Below are 11642 nucleotides of genomic sequence, written 5' to 3' on the forward strand. Positions count from 1 at the left end.
TTCTAGACCAAAGTGGCCCCCCCCCCCCCCCCAGCCCTCACCCTGTATGTCTGGGCCCTCAGGCATCTGTGTGTGTTCTGTTGAACCCCCACCCCCGACACCAGAGCCCATCACCATCAGTCTTCGCTGTGCTGCCTCAGCAGAGAGCGCAGTATTATTATAATAGGAGACTGTGCAGATTCAACAGAACAGAACAGAACTTGTTGGACAGTATGTTCAGACGTCTTCTGCAACAGTGTTTGTTTGGAGAATCCTGGATGAATTACCAGTTCTGACCTGCCGACTGGTTCTGTTGGACTTTACTACGCTGAGGAGAAAATCATCCAGGCATTCACCAGCAATCAAAGGAGTCTGTTCAGTGACAGTTTAAGTCTTGGGGGGAGGAGGGTGCAATAAATGACTGGTGGGTAAGGGAATGTATCTGCAAAAACTTGTAAAAATCCGTGTAATAACCACAACTTCTGTATATTCATACTTGCTTGTACTAGCCTTCAAGCTAATTTTTGCTTTGAGATACGAGTAAAGACTTGATATACGAGCACGCTTACAGACACCGACGCAAGATGGCCGAGCACTCGGAGCAGCCCATGGCGCCTCACTCGTTCACTTCACGTGTTCGTCAACTTCCGTACGCATCTTTCGCGAGTTTTCCATATTGTGTTTGCACTATTTACGTGATTTTCTCTCTATTTTGTACATAAAGCCCTACTCTACTCTACTCTACTCTACATTATTTTTCATAATAGTGATGAATCCTATGAGAGTGGTAAGGATGGTGCATGATGACCATGGAAATAAAGCATGAAATTGTCGATAAATATGAGCGTGGTGCCAACTAAAGAAAGGATACAAATCAAAAGAAGCAAAAAAAAAAAAAAAAAACAGGAAAGTAAAAAACAAACAAAAAATGTAAGTTAATTCTAAGTTTATGTAAGTGTAGTGTACGTGTAAGGTACGCTACGGAATCAAGTGTCTACGTAGGGGCCAACTTGCTTCCCTCCACCCCCCCCCCCCATGCCACCATTAGCCGCTACAGTATCGTCTGTCTCGAAGGTAAGAACTCATAATTAAGAGCACGTTATTTTAAATCACAGGAATCCTTATATATGTTATAGTTTTTGTGTGTGTGTGTATGTCTCTATAGCAATTAAAACTGAGTTTTTTAGAGGGCGAAAACTGATTAATTTATAGTTATTAGTTAGTTATTTTAGATAAAATATTTGAGATACGATCACCTCGAGTTACGAGCTCGGTCCTAGAAGGGATTATGCTTGTATCTCGAGGTTCCACTGTGACCAGTATACATATATACTGTATATACAATTCTATTTTTTCTATCTAATCTTCTAATCTTGTACATCAGCCTTTAAATTGCGTGGATGTAAGATCATTACGTTCTCCGTTTCTCAGGTACAGCCCTTTTTTTGTTTGAGAAAATGTCATTACAAAGAGATGGTGCCATTAAGTGGAATCAACAGTAATTACAGTTGATTTGCTCTAATGCATGAAACAGAAGGATTTTATCATAACTTGTACCAGTGTTTAGTGGGCCGGATTAAAAACACAGTGGGCCGTATCTGGCCTACGGGCCGTAATTTGCTCAGGTATGGTCTGAAGAAATTGGCTTGAAATAAATAAAGGAGGTGGAGGAAAAGATTCCCTGGAGGTTTGGGAACTAAATTTTAAATTAGTTTTGTTTTAGCGATGTTATCTGGTTTAAAAAGTGGAGCCTATCCATAGATACTAGAGTTTTACAGAGAGTAAATTGTAGACATATAGAGGTATAAAGTTTGTTAAAGCTTTTCAAGTAGTTACTAGTGTGCAATTGTTTGCAGATGACTCTGTGATGCTACAATGAAAGATCATATAAAAACCCTTGACATATTCAGCAAATTAAATTCAAAGTCTTACAGTATACAAATATACATGAGTGCGTTTTTATGCAGATGATGTTGGAATTTACTGAACCCCTGCGCTTTACTGTTACTACATGGATTAGTAACAAACAATGACATCACACATACAGTAGTGAAGAGTAAGTTTACAGCCAACATTAAAGGGTTTTCAAATATGTTTACCACTTTAAGAGAGTCATACAAGTAAAAAATAAGATCTTTAACATTTTCTACATCATGGCCAATCTTTTGTTTTCACAAACTCACCCCGACACACTGCTGTCGGCGGAGCTCTCTGCGATCTGAGAGCTGGCGATCCACTTGGTCTCGCCCACCACTGTTCGGGCATGTGGTACTCGTCCGACATCTTTCACCGTCATCATTAAGTGTCGTGAAGACTTCAGAACTCGGACAGCCTCGTCGTGAGGGATGCTCAGGAAGCTGCGGCCATTCACCTCCAAGATCTGGTCGCCAACCTGCATCGAGGGGAGGGAACAGAGAGGCATGGTGGGAGGGGCTGAGTGAAGTGGAGGTGTTGGTGTCGATGGAGAGGGTGGGGCGGGCAAGGCCTGTAACATTCAAAGGTTCACAGATCCAGAAGGTTAGAGAAAGGTAATGTCACAGACGAAGGTAGTGGAAAAGAAATGTCACGGATCAGAGCACAAAAGTCAAATCGCTGCCTTATTTTGGAGGAAAAAAAAAAAAAAAAGAGGTTGAGTTTCTCTGTTGAAAAGAAATAATTACAGAAAGATTTAAAGCATTCTATTAATGCTGACAGGTTCAAGACCAGCGCTGTTTGAGGTGATTGAAAATGCATTTCCGTGTAATTTCTCATTCTTTCAGCAGACTGAGCCTGCAGGCAGCAGCAAACAGCGGGTGATGATTGTATCCACACTATAACCAGATGTGGATGAGGTCAGGTCCCTGAGGCGTGTCAGAGCACAGACCCTTATGAAGCTGAAGCACCATCTCAGCATCAGCTCTCATCCTTTTTTTTTTTTTTTTATGTCTGCCTTTGTCTCATTGTGGATGAATCAATGCCATTGATTTGTGTGATCCTCCATTTGCACAGCCATCGGTGCCGCTGTGCTGGTGACAGTCGGCCATTTACAAGATGGAAACCTGGAAAGAGCGTGCAGCCTATATTGGCCACAAGGTGTTAAAATACACCCCAATATAGAAAACAGGCATCCCAATTTACAGGCTACTCTAAACGATGCTCACAAAGGGACTGGTCTGTTGCACTTGTGACAACAGGTATATCCTTCACTGCCCACGATAACTGGTGGTGTTCTACCCCAGAGTCTAACACTTAGATCACAGACTGAAAAAAAAAAAAAACAGAACAAAACAGTCCTGTGGTTCTTCTAGTCAGCTGTCCTTATTATTCTTCAGCACCTAGAACCACGATTGCTTATAACAATTTATATCTTCATAAAACTAAACCTGCAACTGAAGAATGTTATTTTTGTAGAAAGTTTGTATTTTATATAAACACACTGACATGAACCAATCACAGCAAGACTCGAGAGAGAAATGTTTTCAAGACACCCTCCGACCCACACCTGGCAAATAAAAATACTATTGAGAACCTGATAACGTGTATATTTTTATCTGTACAAACCACTGTATGAGTTGCTGCCACCTAGTGGCTGGAGGCTTGTTATCATTACAGCAGTGGTACACTTATGTCCAGTGAGCCATATTCCATTGGAAGCCCCTCACGCCCCCCTGAGTCACCTCACCGTGCCCCCTCCAGAGGGGCTCGCCCCACTGTTTGAGAAGTACTGGTTTAGAGTAATATGGACATTGTAAATAAAATGTCACTTCCTGCCATGAGTGTGACAATGGAGGCAGGACCCAGATGCAGCAGGAGGCAGACTCTCTTCAAGTCATCTCACAGGGTAGCAGGAACAAGCAACAAAGAAACAAAGCCCAGGCTTCAAACCAAAACCAAAACCACGACCACCACAGAACAAAGACAGAGACAGAGACATAGTGAGGCCGAGAGGTATCTATACCCAGGGCACCAGGTGACACCAGTGAGATTAATGACAGACACAGGTGAGTGTGATCACACTAATCAACTCCACACAGAGGAGCACCGCGAGACAGACAGACCTCACATATAATTCAATAATAAAAATATCACCAAGAACTGTTCTGCTCTCACTACGTGTCCCTGTGATGGACCTGAGAACTAACCCCACCATCATCAGTGACACCGCGCATTGTCTGCAGTTACCCTGAAAACAACGGACCATAGATGAGGAATTAATGTTGAAAAAACACAAATCAATATGGATTCAGAACTATCGGTTCCTGATGGAACAGAACTGTTTACTCTTAGTCCGCCACGTTAATAATCACCCGTTTGCGTGAAATTCCAAGTTTATTCCAAGCCATTTTATTGCGGGTAAAAACATAAATATTGACTTTATGTGTCGGCACAGCGTCAATGATTCAATCTCCGAGGACGGACTTCATTATTCACAGCTCTTCTCCCTTCAACAGACACTGTGTTTAGAGGCCAATCTGCGGCTATTGATATCACCACTTATTTGTCTGGCATTTAGACTTAATGCTGGGGGTCCAGCGTTTTACAAAAGACCCTAAATGTCACGTTCCTGCCTTATTGCTTTTGGGGCTGCGTTCTCTGTTTTGTGGGCCCAGGGGGAGGGGCGTCGTGGTGTTACTGTGTCTAAGCAACCAAACCCGTGAGGAGCTGTGGCTGCAGCAGCAGCAGCAGCAGCAGGGAAATGACGAACTTGTTTTGTTGAGGTAAAAAAAAAAAAATTGTCCAACAAAAACTCAGTCTAATTTCAGATTCAGTAAAGACTGGATCCAAACCCACAGACTTTACAGGTTTTAAATAGGGATGTCCGATATCCGATATTGTCAAAACACTTAATTTCCAATTCTGATATCAACCGATACCAATATAGTGGGGCAGTGTTGCCTGCTCACGGTGTTTCTCAAGTATTTTCCACCCCCTTAGGGACAGAATTAAATTAAATTAAAATACTATGGAGCACCTGGTAATATTTATTTATTTATTTATCCGTACAAACCACTGTAAGAATTGCTGGCACCAGAATTCTGCATACAATCCTCTGATTATCAATATAGATTAATAAAATTAGCTACAATGCTGCCATCTAGTGACTAGAGGCTTGTTTAGCGCTGATAATGTTCTGTTTATTTGTTGAAGGAGTTAAGAGTTATTTACTGGTATGGGAGAGCGAGTGAGGAGGTGTGGTGAGAGCGCATGTGTGCATGAGGAAGAGAGAGTGCGGAGAGCGTGAAAGGAGGAAAAGGTGTTTTTGGAGAAGCTGGGTTGGGAGCAATAAAGGAGTTTAGAACGAGTTACTGCAATTGTGTTTCAATAAAAGTTCTTCAGAGCACTGAGGCATCTGATTGGTCTGATGCTGGGGCATTAAAGTATTTTTTGAAGCAGTCATTATTTGGCGAAACCCAGGCATTTCGTTATTGGGTTTTCATCACTGGAGGAAGAACCGAAAGATATCGCAAAATATGGTAATATCAGTCGGCCGATGTTATGGGACATCCCTAGTTTTAAAGACTATGTTCTCAGACACCAAGGTGAAACCTGTGAAGTTTGAAGGAGGCAGTGGACAACAGATGAACTGGAAGAGAGTTCACTAGTTACCAAAGAAGCAACAACCTGAGCAGTGATATTGGAATTTTTCTGATCCATAAAATTAAACATCATCACTCATGAAAACTAGTGCAATCATAAAGTTCTCTACTTCAAAAGTCGATTTTTTTTTTAACCATCACAAAAACAGTCTCAGTGATTTTAATTTCAACATTTTAACGTATTATTTTTTTAGAATAAATGTCTCCTCTGTATTCATTAACTTTGGGGGAAAAAAAATGAACAAAAAAGAGAATATACTGTTTTTAATTCTGCTTTTTAAAACTCATCTTCAGTTGAACTTGTAAAAGTATCAAACCACAGACGTTCCTCTGAACCAGAATCCAGAGGGAATAGAATGTGACTCACTTTTAGCTGATGTATTATTGGTGTTAACCTCCTGGAGGCACAACCAGAAACATAAAAATGAGGAATAAAATAAGAAGCTCCTCATCCTGTTCCAGACTAGTGGGTTACCATGAGTTACCAAGGCTAGTTACCAAAAAACATGGTCATTTCCTTTTCAGCTAGAGCCTGGTGTGTGCAGTACTTGTACGCAGCCTGTCCTCTGTTTTCACAGTGTTCCATTTTATTGCGTACCCAAGACATAAAACAGAGCAGTGCCACAGGAAAACATGGGGGGCATTGTTGTGCAGTATGACTCCCGTCCATAAAGGGGACAGCAAAAAGAAGGCACACCAACAGAAACAGTGTATCCACAACTGGGTCTGTCTTTACTCTCCACACCACCACTGACTCCTCTTTCTGTAATATCCACACAGACCACCACTGTCTCCACTGTAGTTTATGTCCACACAGACCACCACTGTCTCCTCTGTCTGTAATGTCCACATAGACCACAACTGTCTCCTCTGTCTGTAATGTCCACACAGACCACTACTGTCTCCACTGTAGTTAATGTCCACACAAACCACTACTGTCTCCACTGTAGTTAATGTCCACACAGACCACTACTATCTCCACTGTAGTTAATGTCCACACAGACCACTACTATCTCCACTGTAGTTAATGTCCACACAGACCACCACTGACACCTCTGTCTGTAATGTCCACACAGACCACCACTGTCTCCTGCTCTTTTTTGATGTCCACACAGACCACTACTGTCTCCACTGCCTTTAATGTCCACACAGACTACCACTGTTTCCACTGCCTTTAATGTCCACACAGACTACCACTGTTTCCACTGCCTTTAATGTCCACACAGACTACCACTGTTTCCACTGCCTTTAATGTCCACACAGACTACCACTGTTTCCACTGCCTTTAATGTCCACACAGACTACCACTGTTTCCACTGCCTTTAATGTCCACACAGACTACCACTGTTTCCACTGCCTTTAATGTCCACACAGACTACCACTGTTTCCACTGCCTTTAATGTCCACACAGACTACCACTGTTTCCACTGCCTTTAATGTCCACACAGACTACCACTGTTTCCACTGCCTTTAATGTCCACACAGACTACCACTGTTTCCACTGTCTTTAATGTCCACACAGACTACCACTGTTTCCACTGCCTTTAATGTCCACACAGACTACCACTGTTTCCACTGTCTTTAATGTCCACACAGACTACCACTGTTTCCACTGCCTTTAATGTCCACACAGACTACCACTGTTTCCACTGTCTTTAATGTCCACACAGACTACCACTGTTTCCACTGCCTTTAATGTCCACACAGACTACCACTGTTTCCACTGTCTTTAATGTCCACACAGACTACCACTGTTTCCACTGCCTTTAATGTCCACACAGACTACCACTGTTTCCACTGTCTTTAATGTCCACACAGACTACCACTGTTTCCACTGCCTTTAATGTCCACACAGACTACCACTGTTTCCACTGTCTTTAATGTCCACACAGACTACCACTGTTTCCACTGCCTTTAATGTCCACACAGACTACCACTGTTTCCACTGTCTTTAATGTCCACACAGACTACCACTGTTTCCACTGCCTTTAATGTCCACACAGACTACCACTGTTTCCACTGTCTTTAATGTCCACACAGACTACCACTGTTTCCACTGCCTTTAATGTCCACACAGACTACCACTGTTTCCACTGTCTTTAATGTCCACACAGACTACCACTGTTTCCACTGCCTTTAATGTCCACACAGACTACCACTGTTTCCACTGTCTTTAATGTCCACACAGACTACCACTGTTTCCACTGCCTTTAATGTCCACACAGACTACCACTGTTTCCACTGTCTTTAATGTCCACACAGACTACCACTGTTTCCACTGCCTTTAATGTCCACACAGACTACCACTGTTTCCACTGTCTTTAATGTCCACACAGACTACCACTGTTTCCACTGCCTTTAATGTCCACACAGACTACCACTGTTTCCACTGTCTTTAATGTCCACACAGACTACCACTGTTTCCACTGCCTTTAATGTCCACACAGACTACCACTGTTTCCACTGTCTTTAATGTCCACACAGACTACCACTGTTTCCACTGCCTTTAATGTCCACACAGACTACCACTGTTTCCACTGTCTTTAATGTCCACACAGACTACCACTGTTTCCACTGCCTTTAATGTCCACACAGACTACCACTGTTTCCACTGTCTTTAATGTCCACACAGACTACCACTGTTTCCACTGCCTTTAATGTCCACACAGACTACCACTGTTTCCACTGTCTTTAATGTCCACACAGACTACCACTGTTTCCACTGCCTTTAATGTCCACACAGACTACCACTGTTTCCACTGTCTTTAATGTCCACACAGACTACCACTGTTTCCACTGCCTTTAATGTCCACACAGACTACCACTGTTTCCACTGTCTTTAATGTCCACACAGACTACCACTGTTTCCACTGCCTTTAATGTCCACACAGACTACCACTGTTTCCACTGTCTTTAATGTCCACACAGACTACCACTGTTTCCACTGCCTTTAATGTCCACACAGACTACCACTGTTTCCACTGTCTTTAATGTCCACACAGACTACCACTGTTTCCACTGCCTTTAATGTCCACACAGACTACCACTGTTTCCACTGTCTTTAATGTCCACACAGACTACCACTGTTTCCACTGCCTTTAATGTCCACACAGACTACCACTGTTTCCACTGTCTTTAATGTCCACACAGACTACCACTGTTTCCACTGCCTTTAATGTCCACACAGACTACCACTGTTTCCACTGTCTTTAATGTCCACACAGACTACCACTGTTTCCACTGCCTTTAATGTCCACACAGACTACCACTGTTTCCACTGTCTTTAATGTCCACACAGACTACCACTGTTTCCACTGCCTTTAATGTCCACACAGACTACCACTGTTTCCACTGTCTTTAATGTCCACACAGACTACCACTGTTTCCACTGCCTTTAATGTCCACACAGACTACCACTGTTTCCACTGTCTTTAATGTCCACACAGACTACCACTGTTTCCCATTGCATAACTTAATATTAATGTTTGAAAAAAAATAAAACAATTACAAAATTATGAAAATATTTATTTAGCACATTCCAACAATGTACAAAATAAAGTAAAATTCCAAATAAAAATGTTAAACTTGACCTGACTTACGTGTACAATAAATGATAATGTACAGGCCTACTTAGCTGCTGAAAGATTGTAAAATTAAATGTTTTCTCATAAAACCAAAAAGTGCATTAAGTCAATTGCCATCCAAGTAATGATCTTTATAACGTGGAGTACAGTCGTGATGAAGTGCAGAGGATCCGAATAGATCTCAGTGAAGCCTGTGCTGACAGACTCTGTGAGTGTACTTTTCATTGTTTTCACTCCATAGTCCGTCTCAACATCTCTGCTTAGAAGACACTTTACTGCTGCCATTAAATGAATAACATCTGCTACAGATGCATCAGAGAAGCTGGTCTCTTTAGTTAGCTGCTCAAACAGGGCAAGAAGAGAGAGAATGTTCTCTATTAAGACCAACTGGTGTGAAGTGAATGTCGCGGGGAGCTCCTGGTCTGTGCTGTATGCAGTGAAGACTCGCCTTTGCGCAAAAAGGCTTTCCTTCCTCTCATATTCAGCATAGCAATAGGATGTTTGGATTTCAGGTGATGAATAAACCCGACGTGGAGAAACTCTTTGCAGATGTCTTAAAATTTCAGCATTACACGTTTTCCGTTGGTCTTTCTGAGATATATTGGAATGCATTCACATCGCAGACATGTTGGCACTTTCAGACAAGCCTGTACTTGCCGCGGTTTTTGTGTTTCGGTGATAAAAGTCTTTCTGCCGAAAACCAAAAAGTGCACCTTTGGGCCATTTTCAGCATCCCTAGTTTATACCTACAGTCCTGCTTCACCTCCACAGCAGCACAAACATGTGACAGACAAGTGCATCACATGTCTGAAGTTAAAATGCAATTACAAATGTCAAATTGTTTTTACTTCTCTAATAAAAGTCCAAATGATGTACTTGTCACACATTATAATATATATATATAGTGATGATCGAGGACATCTGAGTGAAGAAAGGACGGCCAACTAAAACTGGACCTAATCAATCAATCATTCAGCGCTGACAGTGAGCCCACGACCAGTGTCAGACTGAGCTGCATCTTCAGGGACGAGACACACATTTAAAAAGACGTAACCAATCTGCTTGTTTCCTCAGAACCCAAACACACCTTAGATAATCTGACCTTCTTTAACTTTGTTAACTTCTGCATTTACAGTTACTTTACTGTGACAACGACAAGCATCGAAACACAAAAGCCTCTTGTCTTTTGCTTACTGCTTTAAGCTGTCTTTTTAGCTACACTCACTCATCTCTAAAGCTGTTTGTTTTCTACTGGCTATGTTTGCTTGAGGATTCTGTTTAAAGATTGGCTGCTCAAATTGTGAATGCTAGCTATTTGTCTAAAAACTCTTTTAACATGTCTATAACGTGTCTTTTTGGCAATATATTTCAGTTACCTTTAAACTATCTCTTTCTTTCTTATTTGTTGCACCATGTTCTTTTGGTTTGTTTTTGCGTCTGAGCCTTTGAAATAAAACATAATGTCGGCTGTTGATGTGATTGTGGATGTAGCTCACCGAAAATGACCGAGTTCCACTGGGATCAATACACCATCTAAATCCTAAATTTTCCAACAGGGCTAAAATAAAACTGGAGGAGAAAATTAACAACCACACTAAATAACAAAAACAGGATGTAAACGGGAACAGGAACAGAGAGCAGACAGAAGCTTCATTAGCTGCACTGCTCCACACTTCTCCACAGCTGTACTTTTTTTTTTGAAAATATCAATATTTGCTGTCAGATCATCAATAATTGTAATTCCAGAGTCTGATTTATGATGCGTTGTTCTATCAAGAATCAGTACTCACCTCTAGTCCTGCTACAGAAACTCATTTTCACCCTGATTCACATTTCCCTGAAAGAGTTTTCTTCTTTTCTTTTTTTTTTTTAATACGTTCATCCTCCTCCTGTGAGAGATTCCTCACAGGAGGACACTGTTCAGAGGTTAGAAGAAAAGAAGGAAGAAGAAGAATTGGAAGAAATAAAAAAATAAGGGAGAAGAAGGAAATGAGCCCGGGAAAGAAGACGACGACAGAAGAACAAGAAGAAGTAGGACGAAGAAGAAAAAGAAAGGGATAAAGATGAAGGAGGAAAATGAGCAGGAGAAGCAGCAAAAGAAGGAGAAAGAGGAGGAGGAGGAGATTTTTGGAATTTTAAAATAACTGTTTATTAACAGGAGGTGTAAAAACGGTAAAGCACCAAACAATCAGCAAATTCATTCAGGGGCTGTGCAAACCGTAGTTTGCTGCCAGCCACCTGAAAGAGAAAAATATTTGATTTGTTAACAAAACAGTTTGTCTACTGTTGGTTTAAAAAAAAAACTGTAAAACACAGCAATTTAGTGTAGGAGCTGTGCAAAATGCAGTAAATTGTCAGCCACCTGGCACAACAGCTCTTCATGAGCCCACTGTTGTTCAAATATGTCCATGTTGTTTGTGATACTGCGGAAAGAAAAATCCAAGGAAGAGGAGAGGAAGAAGAAGAAGAAGGAGAAGGAGAAGAAGAAGAAGAAGAAGAAGAA

The 11642-nt window shown here is 41.6% G+C and overlaps 1 protein-coding gene across 3 annotated transcripts in view; it reads right to left on the reverse strand.

Annotated features, from left to right (window-relative positions):
• Positions 1-11642, reverse strand: part of whrna (whirlin a) — a 102014-nt gene that overhangs the window by 37823 nt on the left and 52549 nt on the right. For all 3 annotated transcript variants that reach the window (XR_003051778.1, XM_025062480.1, XM_008324275.2), the window contains exon 5: positions 2163-2371. Coding sequence is in view for 2 of the 3 variants with exons in the window: in XM_025062480.1 (XP_024918248.1) it covers positions 2163-2371 (209 nt within the window). In the remaining variant the exon portion in view is untranslated. The remainder of the gene's footprint in view (positions 1-2162; positions 2372-11642) is intronic.

The sequence above is a fragment of the Cynoglossus semilaevis genome, chromosome 14 (assembly GCF_000523025.1).
Source record: "Cynoglossus semilaevis isolate Cse_v1.0 chromosome 14, Cse_v1.0, whole genome shotgun sequence".
Taxonomy (NCBI): domain Eukaryota; kingdom Metazoa; phylum Chordata; class Actinopteri; order Pleuronectiformes; family Cynoglossidae; genus Cynoglossus; species Cynoglossus semilaevis.